At 25.5% G+C, this 22,267-nt stretch overlaps 1 protein-coding gene across 1 annotated transcript; it reads right to left on the bottom strand.

Annotated features, from left to right (window-relative positions):
* Window positions 1-2,187: 2,187 nt before the first annotated feature.
* LOC100160427 (pantothenate kinase 3) lies at window positions 2,188-13,608 on the bottom strand. Its single transcript, XM_016804527.1, has 9 exons — window positions 13,470-13,608; window positions 6,606-6,784; window positions 6,369-6,542; window positions 3,925-4,095; window positions 3,762-3,838; window positions 3,492-3,668; window positions 3,299-3,434; window positions 3,119-3,232; window positions 2,188-2,667 (listed from the first exon to the last, which is right to left on the bottom strand). The coding sequence occupies exons 1-9, from the start codon at window positions 13,597-13,599 to the stop codon at window positions 2,611-2,613; spliced, it is 1,215 nt and encodes a 404-aa protein (XP_016660016.1). The 5' UTR covers window positions 13,600-13,608; the 3' UTR covers window positions 2,188-2,610.
* Window positions 13,609-22,267: the final 8,659 nt, after the last annotated feature.

Genomic DNA, 22,267 nt, shown 5'->3' with positions numbered 1-22,267 from the left:
GGACAATTAAATAGACTTTAAAATAAAAATAAAAAATACATCAAAATTTTGAAAACTTTTGAAGATACATAAACAAATGCTTGATATGTATGGTTTCGATAAAAAAAGTTAATTAAACATAACTTAAAAAATCAAAAAGTTAGACCCAATCTTTAAAGGCTATTTCTTTATCATTTTGGTATACTTTTATACGACGTCGGCTGGTTACTTCACCCTGGAACACATTATATACATTAATATTTTTTTTCCTACAAGGGCCTCATTTAAAACTTTGGCCCCTGGGCCTCAAAATGTCTCAATCCGGGCTTGGTATTGAGATGTACTTTCAGAATATTATAGTAAAAAAGTTGAAAAACTTACCATGGTCTGCTGATATTCTGAGTTTTTACGCTAAAAAATTAGACTAAAATACGCTGTAAATGAAATTTTTTTCATAGTTCGCTTCAACGTCAGTATACACGATCCTCCGAGCTGCCGCGATTGCCTCGTCAATATACGACTTTTTATACCATAGAGTAACATATTATTCAAATCACATGGAAGCAGCCGAGGCAGGGCTTAAAGTGGGAAAAATTTCCAAAGGGGACTAATGTAGGTATCCATAATATAGTTTTAAGTGTTCCATATATAATTGTATGAATAATGTCTAATGTATAAAATCCTAATTTGTTAAAGGGGACGCTTTTTAACCACCGTCAGACTTTGAGATGTAATTATATGTGATAATATATTCATAGTTATCATTCAGTTTATCATATTATTGTCTATTAATAAAATTGTACGACTCAAATATTTCTGAAAACATTTTAACATATATTATTAACCTATATTAACATGAATAATGACAGTTATTAGGACCCAAACATTTGTTTAAATTATTTATTCAGGTGTTAGAACATCCGAATACATCCATCACCAGTAACATGTTTAATGATTGGGGGCTAAGACTCATTTTAAGGGTATAAAAACAGGGTAAACTGGGCATATGACTCTTGTAATATATAAAAACTAAATTTTTTTAAACCCATATGCCATATTAAGGATATTTATTAACTTATAAGTAAAAAATATTGAGATATCGTACACATCGTAATGGTATGAATATTTTTTATGTATAAAAAGCTCAACATTTACCTAAATATTATTTTAATTACTCTGTCCATTATTTATAGAAAATCATAATATATATTACGGACAAAATTGTCAAATACCTATTTACAATTATAAGTATTTTTATAATTACAACAAAGTAACCAAAATTGTAAAAAAAAAAAGTTATTTAAAAATAAATATTACATTTTAAATTGCCTTTAATTTTGTTATAGTATTATATTTTCACAATATTTTTCTTTTTTATCAGCAACATCTGTATTGTTAACTATAAATTACACTGTTTAATAAATATCCAAAAGTTAATTTTAGAAAAACAGTTGTATACAATTTTTGATTTTAAAACACTTGAATATTAGTTTTAAAAAAATTATTATAAATGTTTGGTTATTCTAAACATAAAAAAATAAATATATAATATATACATTCAAATATTTATTTACACTTATTTGAAAACAAAAATTGTAGTAACATTTATCTAGAGTATAACAAAGTAAAAGATTCAAATAAGATAAGTCGTAATAATTTAAGTCATTAAAATTCAAAAGAAATTCTTAAAAATCAATAGTATTACATAGTATTTCTATTAATCCATGGTGGTTTTATGGGGGCAACGGGACTTTCTATGGAACATGCTTAATTCTTTTTAGTATGAAAATATTAACAGTAGATTGTAGGTATTATAAAGGTATACAAAAATAAAAAAAGGGAAGTATGCTTAGAGTCATCAACATGAGTAGGAATCATATTTTTTGTGCTATAGTACTGAATTAACCCTTCCCCTTGAAATGTTATCAATACCACTATTGCTATTAAAAGAACTGTAATACGATTTATCTTGGTAATCCCTCATAAAAATTTTACCTACATGATTTAATTTAACACTTGGAATATATTGGTAGTTTGTTGAATATTACTTTAGAAATGTTAACATAATATAATCAATATCATTTATTGCAACAATAATTATGATAATACAATAGTATGATCTTACCGATATCTAAATTTGTAAAAATTAGATACAAAATTTTAGTCTGATTAAAAATATTATAGATAAAAGTTCTATAAAAAAATGTATTTGATATTTTATCACATGTATTTTTGTGTTGTATTATCATAGGAAATTTTTACACAATTATTTGTTGTCAAAATTTACAAAAAAAATATATATATATAATGTTAGAAACAATAATAAAACAAAGAATATCAACAAAATTTTTGGAGAATAAATAATAAAATTTGTAGGACAGGTAACTAATCATACCAATGGAACTACTATTCTATCTTATAAATTATAAATAAACACATCACCAAAATAAATTACTAATGTGCAATGTGTTGTCTTAAAAATAAAATAAATTAATAATAATTAATAATTTCTATCCGGGTCAGTACAATATGAATAATTATAACAATATATTCATAATTTACTTTACAGTACACACAACCTGCTGAAATCGAAATGGATTGGCAACGTGGAATGTGTTGAATGATATTTTTTTACTCTTTAAATCTCTCGTCAAATGACAACAAACATCCAATTGCACCAAAGTAACCCTGAAAATGATTAATTAAATAATAATAATTGCATTTAGAATATAAAATACACACACATAATATTATACATAATTCACTGCTAATACTAAATAGTATAAATAGGTGGGGGAAGGTTAAGGTTATAATTATTAATCATGCAAATTACTTAAATTCATATTTTGTATACATTTATTTTAATTGTTTTTATTGGTTTTGTACAGCTAACTCATAATGTTCAATGAGTAGTTTATCAAATGTATATTATAAGATGGCTTATAAATGTAAAAATAAAGATAATACAAAAAAAAAAAACTAGTTATCAATACAATTATTATAAATCATTGTGTTAATAGCCTTGTTTATTGCGTAGTTAGATTATAAAATATTTTATATTTAAAATATGAATGACATTATATATATATTAATATGCATGTAATACACTAGCAACAATTTTAAAGATTGAATGTTTTACCTCATGGTTTAAAAATATAGCTTTCTGTGAACCATTTGACCAATAATCCATAGCATGTGATAATAATTTCATCGATATTGGGTTTACACGCAGAAAATTACCAACAAAACATACCTTAAACAAAATTATAATTTTAACTTCATTGCTAATCCCTTGTCAAAATTAATTAAAAATTATTACTCTATCAATTCTTTCATTTAATGCACACATTCTTGCAATTGATGCAATGTTGTTTGTAATAGTAACTAAGGTCGCTCTAGCCAAATCTTCTCTAGACACTTGAGCACGTTTCTCCTTAGAGTTCATATGGCCAAAACTATAACAGAAAAATAATTAGTCAACTAAAAAAATAGACAATAATTATTTGTACTACCTGCTAGCAACTAGTTCTCCAGGCAGCCCAAATCTACTGTAACTACCTCCATAGATATCTCGAACCAATTTATCAACTTTAACATTATCACCATTTGCAGCCAATTCAATTGCCTCATCAAATGTATTACATCCAGTCAACAAACTACATAGTCCCAAAAACGTACCACCTCCTATACTGAAATTGCAATAGTAAATACATTTAAAAAAATATTTTTAAGTATATTGATATACACTTAATGCAATTTGAATGTGATTTGTCTTTACTAACCTCGTTCCAGATATTCTCTTATAATTATTTGGACCATAAACTGCCAATACGCTTACACCAGAACCTATATTTACAACCTACAAACCACAGACAAAAATATTAATATACTCTCACAATAATGAGTAAATAAGTAGGCATTATTTTTATTGTTAATAATACATACAATAAATGGATATTTATTATGCTGGAATGTGTACTCTTGTGTTGAACACTGTTCGTCTTCAGTACATTGTGACCAAAAATAACATTCATTATTATTTGAAGCTACTGTAAATAATAAGCCACGAATCAAGCTATCCAGTTCATCACATTTACATAACTTTAAATTCAATTCCTGTAAAAAAATTAATTTATTAGTTATAAAAATAACTTGTTTTTACTGTTTTAAAAAGCATAAATAATAAATTGTTCATTAAAATAACTGTTGATATCCTTATTTTGTTGACTTTTATACGTATATTTTTATTCATAACTTATACAAATGTCATTTGAGTAGCCATTTAAGGTTGACATAAGATATTTCAGTTAAGTCAATTAAATTAAAAATAGGTACTTAATAGTTGATACATATAATCAAATATGTAAAAACAATTATATAAAATTTAATTAGGTATGATTTAAATGCAGGATAATGATAATTTTAAATAACAGGAGTTTTATCTGTATAGCATTATGTAAAATTAACCAGAATATATCAGTTTAATTTTTAAAAGAATTATATTTATAATTATTACCGGTAAATGGAACTCCAATATTCCATTGCAAACTAGTTTTTCTGATGTACTTTAAAACTGTATTAACAGCAGGGTTGGGATTTTATAGCACTCAAAATTGCATAAATATGCGCTATAATATTATAACAATATTATAATCCCAACCCTGATAATAAGTATACAATAAATTATGCAGATTTTTTGGAAATAATTTTCTACATGAATATTATTTGAAAATCAAATTATAATTAATTTAATGAGAGGAGACGAATGTAACAGACACTAATAGTTGTTTATATATTAATACTTTTCAACTGCTATTGTAACAATATATCAAGAGCCTTGCATTAAATTTTCACGCTTTTTTACCCAACAAAATTTGTAAAAATTTGTTTATTTTTAAAAAATAAAATTTTATTGATATTTATAGAAAAAAAACCAAAAAAATTGAAAACTGACAATGTCCATAAACAATTCAAAAAAGTCTAAACTTTTTCAAAATTTTATGGTGTACAGAAAATGTTGTTAAGATATGAAATTTAACTGCTTATAAATAAAAACTGATACTAAGAATTTTTTTTTTTTAATAGATTTCTTTACTAACTTATATTTATTTGAGATTCATGTATATTATAACTTATTGTTAAAATCTCATGAATAAAAAAAAAAAGAATTTTTAATATTTTTCAAATGTCATTGTAACAAAATAGTAGGAGCCTTGTATTAAATTTTCAAGCTTTTTTACCCTACAAATAAAGTTTTATTTACATTCATAGGAAAAAAGACTAATAAAATTGGAAACTGAAAATGTGCATAAACAGTTCAAAATAAATCTAAATATTTTAAAAATTTGATCGTGCATAGAAAATGTGAATATAAACAACCAGTGAAAATTGCATGTATATACGTTAATTTTTTTTAGAGTTACACCAAAAACCAAAATCAATTTTGTGGAAAACCGATTTTGCATAAAAATTCCCGTTTTTCCTTAAATTTTATGTTGTTTTTCCCGGCACTTTTGAAAACTATTAGGAATTTTGACCTCTCTAATGCACCAACAACATTCACTTTCCAATCGAACAAGATACTGAAGTTGAAAATCGAAGCATTATTTCAACTACTTATTGTGTACACAGACACAAAAATAAAAAAAGACTCATCAGTGGCGTATTTAGGGGGGTGGCCCCCTAGGCCAGGGCCCATAGTGAAATTGCGGGTTCAATCAAACCATTGCATGTATATTTGCACTGTTTACAGTTTTTCACCATGATTAAGTTAGCCGGTTGATTAAAATCGTTTTTGAGGAATCAACAAGGAAATGTTATATTGTCAGTACTTACTTTGATGACTTATTGTCTTTGATGTTAAGTTCATAGTAAGATAACATCAAAATATATAAATGACACTGTCATTATTTTTTAAAAAAGAACCAAAAAATTAATTTTATATATAGGAATTATAAAATTAAATTGCGCAATTTATATTTGTACTGTATATATTTAAATGTCATAATTATAACCACCCTAAAAAATGTATAATTATGGCCATGTTAGTCATGCTATGCTTGTCTAGTGATGACTGATAAATCGGCCCATAGTGAATATAATTTGTATATACGCCACTGAGACTCATCATTGTAAAATCAATACATTCATCGTTCCACTCAGAATCTAAAATTCTAACTACTGAATACAAATTGTCTATGTTGTACGCTTGTAATACTGGTATAACACACACAAGTGTGAGATACTCTTGAGAGAAATTTAAAATACCTAACATATTTCAATTAATAATATAATTTATTTAAGAGCTTAAAGTTTTAATAAATACATTCGATTAACATAAATTAAGAAACACAATTCTATTAGAATAATATAATAAATTTGAGTCTTACATTTTTAAAAATGTCTTCAAATTTAAATGCTCCACCGCCAGTAGCACAAACTGTTGATACGCTAGCTGCCATACCTTTCTTCTTAGACAGATCCAAAAAATTATTCATTTCACTAGTTGGAAATCTGATGAAATGCAATGTCCCTATCCTATTGCAAATTTGTACATTGTCCATCTGTGAACAAACCAATTGAAAAACGAGAACTATAGAAATAAAATAATAAAAATTAATGCATGCCTGTTGGTGTGCATCTCTGTGTCCAGATTTTCCATAAGCAGAATTCTTTGTCAAATATTTGGTTACATTGGACAAGAGTTGGGTTTCATCTTCAGTTTGTGCTGTAATTGAGTCTTTTGGCTCGAAAAATACGAGTTTCGATAATGTACCGCCTATATCCATTCCAAACCATGGCATAGCTAACAAATAAAAAATAAAAAACATAAAAATGCTATTATATTAAAACTATAATTTTATTTTGTTTGTAATAAACTATTAGATGCACAGGTATTGTTTCACAGGTATAACAGGAAGACCATACAAATAAAAACCTTTTTTGTTCTAATCAAATTTTTTAATATTTTATTTTCATTATGAAAATAAAATATAAAATGTATGTATATAATATTATAAATATTATACGTGTAACACATGAGTTAATAAATTATACAGAAAAATAAATTTATATATTGATTTTAACAAGTTATTTAATTTGTCAGGTTTCCCTATTACATCCTATATATAAATAATATAATAATTTACTCAAATTTATATAGGTATAGATAAATTGTTTCATGCTTTATTAAAAGCACAGCCTAAAATATGTCATTACTCATTTACTATTTTTATATTATTATTACGACTAATTCGGAGTCTTACAACAGATAAATTATTATGACATAGGTAAATCATGGTACCACAATTTATGAGCTTGTACACTTCCACAGTTTCACTATGAACATTTCAACAACTACCTATGCATACACTTGGTCAGCTACTGACAATGCTATACATTGCTTACCTAATATTATTGTTATTTGAAAATTCACAAGATGGACTAATGGTTAATGCTCACATAGTAGCAATGTTTATTATATTTTTTTATTTTAGAATTTTATTTTATTGCTTTTACTTTTCTACTCATTAGTTGAACTATTTAAGATTCTGAGCGAGATGATTTTACAATGTGTGAATTTTTTTTTTTTGTCTTTTACTTGTATAGTTGCATTATAGTAGGAAAAATGTTTCAATCTTTGACTTAAAGTGTGGTTTCTGATATCAAATGGAATCTAATTTTCTATTTGGTACTTTTAAGAGATTAACATTCCCAGTATGTTTCAAAGTAATCGGGATGAACAAAAAAAAATTAAGAAAAACAGAAAATATAAAGCAAAAAAGTTTTTGATTGATTCAACTCAAAAACGAATAACCTTAGATATTTGAAATGTTCACCAAATATTTATATTAGCATTTTCTATGCATGAAAAAACTTTAAAAACATAGTCTGAAGCTTTTTGAGCTCTATTTTTTTGTTTTCTTTTTTATAAATGTTGATCAAAAAATGTTCGCTCAGTCAAAAACCTTAAATACTTAATTCAAGGTTCCTCATAAGCAATACCGAAACTAAAATATCTAAGTATTATATAATCATGATTTTTTTATAGACATTTGAAGTTCAACGACATTTGAAGTTTGACGAAATTCAATATTCCAATGTCATGAGGTGGTACCCATTTTAATTATTTTGTTGTACAGTTCAAAATATTTTCATGAGGATTTTCGTGGGGATTTAAAACTTTAACGTATATTATTATATACACAATGACATTTTCAAAACATTAAGATTAATTTTATGCTACTGCCTATTTTTATAGATTATACCATACTACTAATAGTAAAATAAATAACTATAATAATTAACAGAAATATATTTATATTTCATATTTTAATAGGCTGATTATCGACAGCCTGTCTCTGCTCAGAATCGTTTTTATTATGGAATAATTTATCATTGAATTGAAATTTAACATATTATCTATTACAGTGAACTTTTCGATTCCTTCTATACAGCAGAGAGGTTACCTACTTTCCCCTTTTTTATGTTTATTTTGAAATTCTTGTACAGTATAACATGATATACATACCAAACATAATATATTTCAAATACGTTTTTTAAAAAAACTCATAAATATGTACTTATACATATGTGCGCAGCGCGCTTCATCATCGATAACACTTATAAATTATAATGCATACTTACCTAGTGTATCGAGTGTGAATAATAATTAAATAGACCGCGGGTAAACGCTACTTTGTATTGTATATATACTATATACACAATGTATACGTAGTGACGTGGTATCGATATATAATATAAACTGCTGACACATTTCGTTTTAATAACGGGCATCACACGCTAATATTACACTCGATAATATAGCCACTATTACATGTCATCCATCTACATTGAGTTCGATACATTTCCTCGTATAATGTTAACTGAATATGATAAATGGTTATTGGTTACAGACTTACGGTGTCGAGCGCCGAGCGGGTATAATAATAATAATAATAATATGAAGGAGAAGAAAGTTTGGAACTCGCTATTTGTAATTTACAGATAACCTTTGAAGCTAGAAAACCACAGAAGAATTTGAATTTCTTGACCAATCAGAGAGGTCTCAATTACGCACGTTTGATCGAGTAGCCCACCGCCACCATCCACCATTGAATAACCCCAACTGCATAAGCGAAACTGGTTTCTACATTTCCGGTAGTAAAAATGTGAACAGGTCAAATACAGATGAAAACATCAATGGAGAGAAGTATGCGTGATGCGTAACCTTCGTAATACTACGGATCACGGACGTACATACGTATGTACGTCCGTGCTACGGATATATAGTTTTGTTATTTTACACGACAGTAAAAACTGCAGTATCATTTACACAATAAATAATTAGAAAAATACACTTTTATTTCAAGGAAATCGACAAATAGTTATAAAATGTATAAGCAGCCAATAGTAATAGGTAATTGGTCAAGTAATAAATGATAATAAATACTTTAACATAAATGCCTAGTAAATTAAGACCGAGACAAAAGCACTGTATATTTAATAACAAATTCAATAATACCCATAATTTTAAAGTTGCATATAAATAATAATCACGATAGCTTCACTTTTTTATATAAATTATTATTTGTTTTTTTGTCAATCTAAAAGTTTTGGCACAACCAACCGAGTTTTGCTTTTCTAAAATACTCAATTAATCATTCTTGGAGCGGCCCTTTCAGAATTATATACATTTTTAGTTCATCGACCTTAAAGATACCTGAAAACTGACGGTAACGCCAATTTGATAACCCATTTAATTGTTTGGATTTAACTACGAACGTTTTATTATTCTAAAGTTGTAAATTCAACATGCTTATTACTATTAGGAACCATAAACTTTTTCAGAAATATGTGATAGGCGTTCATCAACCATCCCTTATTATACCAGTCTACCCATTTAATGCGATCCGCTCATTATCTGAGACTTATTATTATAATATAATATATTACATTATTATATGTTATGTAAGTATATAATGTTTACTTATGTTTTTATTAATATTCACTATCTATACTTTTTCTGCGAATCAAATATTAATTGTGGATCTCCTTGAATTTATACATTTTTAAACTTTTTACACAAATAGAAAGTTAAGATAATTTGGGTTTGGTTATTATATTAAATTATTACTTGAGGCGCTACAACAGGTTTTACATTTAGGATTCTAAGCGGAATAAGGAAGGTAAATTTTAAAACATTTGTTCGTAATAGTAAAGCGCTTCTATTTACTAAGTTTCGTGTCGCACTGTCAATTTAAAATAAAATTATTGAATACTGTTAGTACCTACATAAATCTGCAAATGATTGCAGCATCTGAAACATATGCAGAATTTGCAATATGTATGAAAAATTAAAATGTAATATAAGTATACTTATAGGTAAGTAGATAAGTACTCTAAAATAGTTAGATGGACAGAACTGAAATTTATAGCTAAATGTTCCGTACTTACAGTAAAAATTTTCTCACAAATGATTTAATTATTATAAAGACGACAAGCGTGAATATGGTGAACGCCAGGCTGATGACATATTAGTCATTTGTATCACGAACACAACAAAATGCACCAAAGATGACCTAGTATATAAGCGAATACAAACGCCATATAGATATACCATATCGGATACAATATAAGATTTGACAAAGTACCATTCGTTACGGATTAAGATAAGCCAGACTTATTTTTATTTATAATATTATTTATTATTGACTTTGTCAAATTTGCATTATAATTTGTTTACATATTAGTTTATTACTTTTATTATTAACTTTAATCTGTGAATTATTGGTAAATAAAACCAGACACAAGAAGAAGAAAAAAATTATTACAACATTTTGAGTAAAACAACTAAATGTTTGGAATTACGATTATGTAGGAATATGAATTACATTTAAAAATCGCCATTGTAAGCTACATTTACAATTTCATTCTAGAAATGAAAACGCTTTTAAAAAATGCCTGTGATCGTCAGAATAGCTTTCTACAATTTAATAAGACATTAACACACTTCTAAAATATACGTCAAAATATAAGTCATCAGCTCATAAGAGTGGTCTCCCATATAACATGCAGATAATTTTTTTATTAGATCTGTAATATTATACTACTATAGGTACAAGGTAGATACTACACTACTACAGTACTATATACTATGTTAATAATCAATAATGGTACTATTACGATTTTTTTTAGCCGAAGAAACAATAATATTAAATATTATAATACCGCATTACATATTTGGTCGTTGATAATTTTACACACTCTGTGTTCTTTATTCGCGTATAGTTTTACTCGAAAATATTAATTTTAAATTTCGAATTTCAATACTGGATAATGAATTTCAGAACCAATCAAACATCCATTGTATATAAAATATCTACTCTTAATATACGTCATACAACAAAACCGTAATTATCATAATTCATCGCGAAATATGCATAAGCATACAATGGTAATTATATGAGTACAATATGAATATTATAAGATCATGTCGTTACAAACAAGAGAATTCAATAATGAAAAAGTATAATATAGGTAGGTACACTCAATTGAGAATATCCAATACGTATAGGTACGCAATTTGATATACTTTTGTAGTTATAGTTATTACATTTTAAATTAATTAATATTTAAAAACAAGAAAACTGAATACTTTGACTATTGTTTTAAAAAGTTTTAGATTCTGAATAAAACGGAGGAAATTATTAGTTTTAAACTAATAATAATATATTTTTATGTATTTTTACGAGTTTTTTTTCAACTTTTTGGACATTTCTTAGTTTCCTTTATTGACAACTGTGCACAAGACTGTTTTTAGTAGGTTTTATTAAAGTTATATAGTATGTACCTAGCTTTCATGAAATAAAATAATAATACATTTGTTAAATTTTTTTTAAGTGTTTTTTATTATTTTAACAATTAAAATATACTTTTTATACAAAGTTTTTTTTTAAATATAATTTATTATAACCTTTGTGAGTACAAAAAATTATTCAACTTTCAATTTTCAAACCACAATAATAAAAAGATAGATTTTATAATCATGATTCATGATTCATGATGTTATAAATGTTTATTAAATAAAAGTAATTTATATTAGGTATAGGTACATTAATAATATAGTAAAAAAGCAAGAAAAGGAATGAAAAATATTAATATTAATAACGTAAGATAAAAGTATCTTATAGATTACAAAATTAATTCTGTTTCATTATTATTTTTTAATATAATGCATATATACGAATTCCTTGTTATTTTATTAGTAGACTGGTGCCTAGGTCTGAAAACATTTCCTGTTTGGATGCCTGATCACTTTCAAATGTAATACTATGTTCGTTACATGTATGTTCATGTATAACTCCGTAATAGTTATCCGGTTTATTCGTGTTTCGTAATCGTTTACGGTTATGCTTAATTAGTGAATACGGAGATAATGTAATTCTCAATGTTAAATTTATTTTATTCCAAATCTATGAATAATCAACTAAAATCATATAGCCTTTAGATAAGACAAATGCGCTTTTGATTATCTAACTTATTTGTTGATATAAATGTTTACAAGATTGTATTCTTGTTTAAATTACATTTAAAAGGTACACTGCATTTAAAATATTATTAATAGAAGGTAATCAAAAGTTACAACACAAAAAAAACAATGAACTAAATATTTTTATTTTTTCATATAAAATAAATAACTAATGACCTACATATATTTATAGAAATATATTATGATACCTACATAAAATTATGTACCAAGACGTGATAAGTGCATTATTGGCCAAGTACATACATTGTCAATAGTAGGTATATATTGTACAATATTTTTAAAAAGGAGCATTACCAAAATATTTAGATACCAGGTAAATACCTTATACCACAATACCTATCAGCTATCATAACTAATAATACCAAAAAAGCTGAACTTTTAAAAAATTAATTCATTTCATTGCATTCAACAATAACTGCTCATAATAAAATATGAATCCGCATTTTTTTTTGTCAAGTTAAAATAATATTAAATTCACGTATAGAAAAATAAATAATATAACTCCATGAAAAATACACTAAAAACAATAAATTATTTTGTCAATAGTAAATACTTAATAAATATTTTAAACAAGTTTGAATGAATAATAAATATTTAAAAAAAAAAAGTGTAGGTAAATTTACGAATTCTAGTTTGAATCTTCATAATTTAAAATATATTAATGACAGACAAGGTTTTATTTGGCAGTATTTTTTTTAAATAATTAAAATTGTATACTAATACACTATCATAATAATTAAAAATTCATGTTTTATTAAGAAGAGAATTTTAGAGAATTTTAGAGAATTAAGAAGTGCACTTTGATCATGCATTTATAAAAATAAAAGAATTTATAGAAAATATATTGCGGCACATGATATATATAAAATAAACTGATTCAAAATGCTCAACTAATTGTCTACCAGTTAATTTTAATTAAAAAAAAAATTGGTTTACTTACGTGGGATTGTACCATTAAAATGGTTCTTGTGCATTGACATGCCATTGGATAAAGAGTTCGATATTACTGTAGTGTGGCTCTGTTCCATTGTTTGCAAAGATGAACACTCTTTACAAGTATAAGGACCCATGGTTAAAACCTGAAGGAAAATAAGGTAAAAATAAATTTAATAAAAACCAAAGTAAAAACAGATTTATGTTATCCACATTTATAAAGTAAGTAAGACAGGAAACACTCCTTTCCTATCGGAGGACTGGCATAATGGTAGCTTAATAGTAACTAAAATTGATGGTAATGATTTAGGCAAATCAATACATTGAGATGGTAGAGAGAGGGAATTCCTATTGCCCATATGAAAGACGATAAATTAGTTTTATTAACACGCACCTAAGAATCTAAAGGAGAAATTATTGTGCAAAATGGATAGGTACATGACTGTAATTTTAAAATATAATTTCATTCATCAAACATTCATTAAAATAATCTTAAGCATTATATAATTATATATTATACGTTACAATTAAAACGTATTACATAAAAATAAAAGATTTATTTATTTTTATTAATTATAGAAATCCCCGCACTATATAAACATCATTTTTTTAAATTTATTAATAAATTATGACCATACAAATATTATAATCAATAATATTTCTAAATTAAATAATAGTAATAAAAGTAATGTCCATTGATTTATTTATTGTTTTATAATAGTAATTTATATAGTCATAAGAGTTTTTGCAATAAAAATTGAATTAAGAGCAAAACGTCTTAGCAATTTGAATAATTGTTTGTTAAAGACGACAATAGTACACGAATGTGTTTACATTATTTATCTGATAATCTCTGAATCAAATTTACATTCAATAAAATCCATACTTTTGTTATTTTTAATACTAAAGTACATTGATCTATAATCAAATTGAAAGTCAAGAACGTCGTATTTTCACCTTGGTTTGTCATAATTATTTTCCGATTTCTTAATAATGTAAAACAAGTTGTGTTCATTTTAATTCAGTAATAATTAAAATACGTATACTTTTATAAGCATGGCGAAGGAAATGATAAAATATAAATATTAAAATTGTTAATTCATTTAAAACTAGTTTATAGTGTAGCTATCTATACTTACTCTATACACTGCAATATTTCTAGATTTAGATTTTTTTATTTTTAAACATGTATTTAATTTTATGCTTATGTATTTATGTATTTATAATTAAATAACACAAAAAAATAAATAACTTGTATTTATTCAATGATAAAAGAAATGTACCTATTTTACTTATATAACTAATAAGAGTATTTAAATAATGATAATTTATCAAATGTAATTTTTAATAAATGGAGAGACTAAAAGCACCTTAAACAAAAAAACCTCTTCAAATGTCTTAAGACTTAGTTACAAATTAAAATAACGGTGTTGAAAATACGAAGATAATGTTCTCTCATCGTCAAATTTAGTAATAATACTTGATACTTGATATATTATCCATATGATGCACAAAACAATAAGTTAGCACAATATACAGTCTTAACAATAACAACATTTGAAATTAGTTGTATTTAAAAGTTATGATAAAATAAATAATTTATAGTAAGTTAGGTTATTTTCTAATCAAATTGATCGATTTTTCTTAGCGATGTATTAAAATAAACTTATAAAAAGGAAAACAATACAATTTTATAAGACAATATTGTATTTCTATATTTTCATAAGTTAAATTAAATTAAAACTCTATAATATTGACTATTGTAATATCTACATCTAATAATGCTTAATAATATAATACTCAAAGGTATAACCATAAGACATTTTCGTAATAATATTAACACGCACTACAACCTGTTTGAAGGAAAAGAGAGTGACCTTCATGCCACTAGCTGCAGCATGCGTGTATTCCTACTATGAACTTGGGATGTTTAACTTACTTAATTACTGTAAAAATTATTATGCTTTGAGAAATGTATTGTTTGGAAATAAAAATAAAATTTAATAAAATGTATAAAATCGTCCACAAGATTTAGAGATAAAATAACTACTAGAAATTATAAAATGTTGCGTAGGTACCTAACTTTTCAATTACGAAACACCTACATAATATAATAATGTCTAAAAAACCTCTTATATTTTAAATGGCTAATAATATTGTATTAACAAACATTTATTTTATAATTTAATAAAATAATTACGAAAGATAATTCCATTATAGCCTATAGGTACCTAGATAATATATAATGTTTTGAAGTTACACATCATTTTCTACCATCTAAAATATTTTATAAATTGTATTTGTTTTCAATAGATGATAATATAAATTAAGAAATAACTATTAATTATTATTATAATTAAATTGTATTTAATAAAATAATTAATTGGTTAAACATAAATTGACTAAAACAAATTCTGACTTTTGAAATATCTTTGAAATTGTACGACATACAATACTAAACTACTTGATTACAATTGTGCAATATACTATTAAATTCAAATTGAAAATTATTAGTTTCTATAGAAAAGGTACTGATAAATTAAAATCAAGTGTATTAATTTTAAGTTTCTTTACAGTTGTAATAAGATAATGTACAGATATTTATTAATTTAATAAAACTTACTATTTTTCACTTGATTGTCCAAATTTCTAAGAAACTCTAAGTGGAATAATTATTTTACCAAATAACACGCGAATGAAATCAACAATTAAAACAACACAATCGAAACACGACCCTATGCGTTGCCGCATACATTGTCAACTGATAGTGCCTCCAACAGTGCAATGGCAGATGTCTTTGCAAACGGTTTATAAATGAGCTCATACGTAACAATCGAAACAATTCTATAAAAACTATCGATATTTAAAATACTAAATAAAAATTGTATCGATATTTAGAATACCAATAAAATGATATCGATGTTAAAGACAATCAATTTTTTTTAATTAAAATGTATTATATCAATAACAAATTTAAAACAAAATTATAACATAGTAGGTATACCACATTATTTAATAGTTAATATACAGTACATTAACTATGGAAAAAAATGTAATTACCTAGTTCACATTTTAAAGTAATATTTGTTTTAGCACATATTATTATATAATTTAAAGCAACAAACTATTTTTATATAATAATTATAGTAAAGTTATTATGATTTATGAATGTTAATATAAAGTTTAGTTTATCTGTTACCACAATGAAATAATATATAAATTTTTAAATTAGTTAATACAACTGTTTTACTATACATAGAAGTATTAAAACAACACTAAACATGTAATATAATTTTTAACAGATATACGTTTTTAAAATAACAACCTACTTAAAGGATACAGTTAATTAATTTAAATTGATGGATAATTTTAGAAAAAAATAAATAAATGGTACCTATTATACTTGTTCCGGTTAATTAATAGTTAATACTGACAAACTTGTAACGTCAATTGAAAAATTAAAAATCATACCTAATAGTGTTTTTTAAGATTTCAAGTACATAAAACAAATTTTTGCATTTAAGTTTCTGTATAATCAGATTTTAACATTTAATTGTGATGTATTGATGTTCTTAATACGATGAACTACTTCTACTTTCAAATAATGTATTTTAGTGAGTAATATGCAGTGATGGCGTTAGCGGAGGGGAATGGAGGGTGTGTATTCGAACTTATTTTTTGTAAAACACCTTCTTTGGCCTGCCAACAATAAAATAAAAACGCCTATATGTGTATTAAATCTAATACTAAGGTAATATTTTGTACTTTTTGAATAATTATTCATTGTGGTCCGAAATTTGACTTGAAACTACTAAGAGAAAATTAATAATGGTAATCTATATTACTATATTAAATAACTTGTCCTGACTGACTGATTCATCATTGCCTTGCCGAAAGCTATGAGTAAGTTATTTGGTCAATAGTTTCATTTTAGAGACCCAATAAGAAAGGATTTTTCAAGATTCGTATTTTAAAGTGGTCCTCAAACAAGGATATTGAGATTCACGATGGAAATTATCGAGTAATCTTAAACTTTTTTTACAACTTATGAGGAACCATTTATTAGATTTTTGAACTTTTTGACTATAAGCGTATGAGAAAAAAAGTCAAACCATTTCAAATGTCTATCAGTAGCTAAAAATTATCATATTAAAAAGAAAATATACTATAAAAAACATCTGATGAACATTATGGTTATTCCTTTTCAAATCACAAGAAAATAACAAAATTGATTTTCTCAAAAGCTGGTATTACGTAATAATTCCAGTTTCTCCCAATTTTTTATTTTTTCCTTATTATTAAGAAAAGTACAAGTTTTTTTTTAATTTTGACCCACAAAAATACGAACTATATTAATTTTCCTTTCAGAAAATTATTGACACTGAAGCATTTTTTCTATGCTATAAAAAGTGTCCTCAAACACAAAAAAAACACACATTGTAAAATCAATACGTTCATCGCCCCGAATTTAAAATAACAATCCTAGTTGTGTATATAGTGATTAGTGGTTAAATTTTAAATCTCATCACCTGTCGAAAAACCAATAGGTATAATACTATAGTTTATAAGTTATAACTATACATATTTCTGGCCTGGCAATGATTTTAATATGGTCTGCAAACATATTGGCACAAACAATTAAAAACTGAAATGACGCGACTGATTTACAAATAAATTACATTTTGCATCCCCCGCATCAATGTTAAAACAATTTATAAGAAAAAATAGTAATAATCAGAACTACGCGTCACTATTCAGATAAAAATTAATGCGATACACGAATAACATCTGAAAACATATTATTTAAAAATTAAATGTAATCAAAAACTGACGTATTTGTAGTGCTGCAGATAAACGGAGTGTGTCATAATAATATTATGTATCTATCACTGCGCATTGTTCTATTTCTTAGTGTATTATCAAGAGTGAAGACCATATTTATTTCTATGATATAAAAGACTATAATATAAACTATATTATCGATAATAATAACATTTATAGATACATTACAAACACGCAATACAATGTGTTATATATTTATCTTGAAAATTTTAATAATGTCATTTGAATAACCCGTGTTTAATTGTCGGCTGTTATCCGCCGCGGATGAAAACAGCCACCGTGCGCAGTCAAACAGTCCAAGTGAAGTTCAAGAGTTTGCTATAGGTACCTATTTTTTTAACAAGTATTACCAACCTTTAATTATGTTTAGATCTTTCTATCATAAACGCTGCATAACAATAATTGAACTGTTAAGTTTACGATACAGTTATATAATAAATAATAATATACTTAATAATACCTACCTGGCTACCTGTATAGCTTATAATTTTATAATGCATAATTAAAAAAATACCATATTAATATGTCTAAATTCTATACTTTTCAGTTAACTAATAATTCGAATATTGATTACAAACACTGCAATACCTATCGACTATTGCCTATTGCCCACACAACTACGCAAAACATTATGTGTACAATATACCTAATCATCTGCAGTATCAAGTAGTATTTACTGAATTTCACTATACCAAATAATTTTAACCTTGAAAATGTCTGGTCAGTCATAAATAAAACCTGATTTACAAAACGTAAATATGTAATTAAATTGTATACATTAGCTAAACAAAATCACGCTGACCGTACAACACACTTATAATATAATATATATACATAGTACCTATATTACCTACGTAGATGCCAATGAGCCAAACAAGAAATATGCAGTAATAACTAATAAGTATAGTAACAACGTATAGTCTCCACTAAACATTATACGTCTGTACGGCGTATGCAGAACTATACAATATTTACTTGTAAACATAGAATTAAATTAAACATTTTTAACCAATTTCTAACTGTACTTTATACTTGAAATCTGTTTTCATACATAACAACTCCTTTGACGTCACTGGAATTTTGTTATTGTAACTATGATAAATACACTATACTATACTCACTAGAGTACAAGACAATTATTTTTATATTAAAAACACTATCTTCGGCTGGCCTAACCTCCCTCTGAACAGAAGAGAGAATTATCAGCAGACACCGCGTCGGTTACATCCGTCTTACACTACCTTACCTTACGCAAAAGAAGAGAAACCAATATGCAATTCTTGTGGAACTGAACTCTTAGTCAACCACATAATCACAGAATACCTCCAATAGGCGATGAACTCAACAGCCTCGACATACCCAACACCCTAGACGCAGAGTATGACTCCACCACACACATTTTAGAGTTCTTAAATATAATCAAATTGTACAATCTAATTTAATCAACAAAAAAAAAATGATAACTTATGGCCAATGGCACCGATGTTAAAAACAAACAATAAAAAATAAACACATTTTTATATTTAATAAACAAGTCCTTAATTGAAAATTCTAAATAAATTACAATTCAAATTATCCGTAAATATATTCAGTAGGTCAGTGTAATGAATGTGTTAAGTTTGAATACAATGATAAATCGTTGTATAGGAATATACGGTGAATATCACGGTATCGCCTCTATTTCTAAGAATAATAATACATGAAATATTTATAATACTACAAGTAATTTATTTCTCCATTAGTAATACGGTAAGTTGGACTTAAACAATTTTTTTTTAAATCATCGAGCGTATGGTTTAGAAGATATGGGGCTATGGTGATTTGAAAATTGTAATCTTCACATTGTAGTTTACAAGGCTTCTAATATATTAGGAGCCTTGTATTAAATTTTCTAGCTTTTTTACCTAACAAATAGTTTTATTGATATTCATTGCATGGATGGTATTACATTTGAATTCAATGATATCATATCATTGTATAAGAAAACGATTCTGAGCGGATGCCAGTTTAGGTATACGACATATTATATATTTAACTATGGTATTAAAAAAAATTGACCTATAATTGGTACCTATAATAAATTCCAAATTAATCATATCATAATATCAATTATAGGTACTTATTACGCGTCAACAAACCGTAATACTAGCATTGATATATAATAGTATACTTTAGAAGTTTCAAGTACCCACGAATAATATTATACAATCACAACAAAATAACTAAAATAGTTATTCTAGATTTTTAATATGTAATTTCATCAAAATTTGAACTTAAGAAAAACTTAAGAAAAAAAAACTGTGTTTATGTATTTTTAGATTTTTTAGTAACTGAATTACGTGGAATCTTGTTTTAAATTTTCAATCCCTAGTTATAAAAGTTGAATATTTTATACATTTTTAACTACAAAATAATTATTTAATTTTAAATTTGATATATTTTGTCAAAATTCGATCTTTAAATGCTTATAAAAAAATTGTGCCTATATGTATTTTTAATATTTTTCAACTGCTATTGTAACAATATATCAGGAGCCTTGTATTAAATTTTCAAGTATTTTTACTCAACAAATAAAGTTTTATTGACTTTAATTAAGTTTCATAGAAAAAAAAACTAATAAAATTGGAAACTGCAAATGTCTCTAAAAAGATCAAAACAAATCAAAATATTTTGAAAATTTTATCGTGTATAGAAAATGCAAATATAAACAACCAGTTAAAATTGCATGTATCTACAGCCATTTGTTTTAATGTTACACCAATAACTTAAGTCCATTTTGTTAAAAATCGATTTTCCGTAAAAATTCCCGTTTTTCTTTAATTCTTTTTTTGTTTTTTATGGCGCTTTTGAAATTACTGGGAATTTTAAATAATCACTTTCCCATCGAACGAAATACTGAAGTTGAAAATCGAAGCATTATTTTGACTACTTGTCGTGTACACAGACACAAAAAAAAAACACACATGATTGTAAAATTAATACATCTAAAATGTACCTTGGTGAATTACCTTGTATATTGTATACAATTAATAAAAAATTCGCACGAATACGAACTTTTTTGCCATTTATTTTAATTATGTTTAATAAATATGTCACAAACAATATTTTATCGACGGATGACGATAACTCATTGAAGACTATACTCGTATTGCCGTTTCTACATACGAATTCGGCTATTGATGGCTGAAGCATACTAAACCTAATTCTAAATTTTTTTCCAAATATTATATTTTTTCTTTTAAAATTATTAGATACATTACAAGTTTCGACTTCAACACCAGAAAACACATTTTCTACTAAGAAAATATTAAAAACTGTTAACGAAACTTATCAGACCAAGTTTAGGTACGACGTCTACAGACTACAGGTCTTATAGTATCTTACAAAATACTAGCTCTTCAAACCGGGTGATATGATATGATATGAAATTTCATCTATTCTGTGACAATACAGTAAGTTAAATTATTTTTTTGAAAAACATTACATTTACCTAAATTATTAGTATTTAATTATTATAACATATATATTTTATATCATACAATAGATTAAATTACTATGACTTATTATCTAACATTTAAGTTTTAAGTCGATACTGAATTTCCGTTGATGGTGTGAAAAGGTTCGTGGTATTAATAGGCAATATAGCTTAAAATTAATCTAAATATTTTGAATAATATATAATTGTGTATAATTCTTAACGAATATACGTTAAAGTTTCAAGTATGTGCAAATAATATAATAAGCACGCTTTTGATTTTGATGAATATAGTAAAAAAATTGAACTATAAATGATTGTAATAACAAAAATATTGTGACTTTTTATTTTCAAAATTTTTTTAGTTGGAATATGCGAAAAACTTATTAGAAACCTTGTATCAATTTTTAAAGCTAATTTACCCAAAAATAAGAGTTGTTCAAGACAAAAATCCAAAAAAAAAACCAAAAAAAAGTCGAAAATAAAAA

Source organism: Acyrthosiphon pisum, chromosome A1 (assembly GCF_005508785.2).
Source record: "Acyrthosiphon pisum isolate AL4f chromosome A1, pea_aphid_22Mar2018_4r6ur, whole genome shotgun sequence".
NCBI classification, from domain to species: domain Eukaryota; kingdom Metazoa; phylum Arthropoda; class Insecta; order Hemiptera; family Aphididae; genus Acyrthosiphon; species Acyrthosiphon pisum.
The sequence above is the reverse complement of the archived record's forward strand: the minus strand, read 5'-3'. Positions and strand labels throughout refer to the sequence as shown.

Coding starts and splice junctions, on each gene's coding strand:
- LOC100160427 (XM_016804527.1), bottom strand. CDS start 13,599: ATGGGTCCTTATACTTGTAAAGAGTGTTCATCTTTGCAAACAATGGAA. Junction 3,839..3,924: donor ATAATAAATATCCATTTATT/GTATGTATTATT, acceptor TGTGGTTTGTAG/GTTGTAAATATAGGTTCTGG. Junction 3,233..3,298: donor TAAATGAAAGAATTGATAGA/GTAATAATTTTT, acceptor ATTTTGTTTAAG/GTATGTTTTGTTGGTAATTT.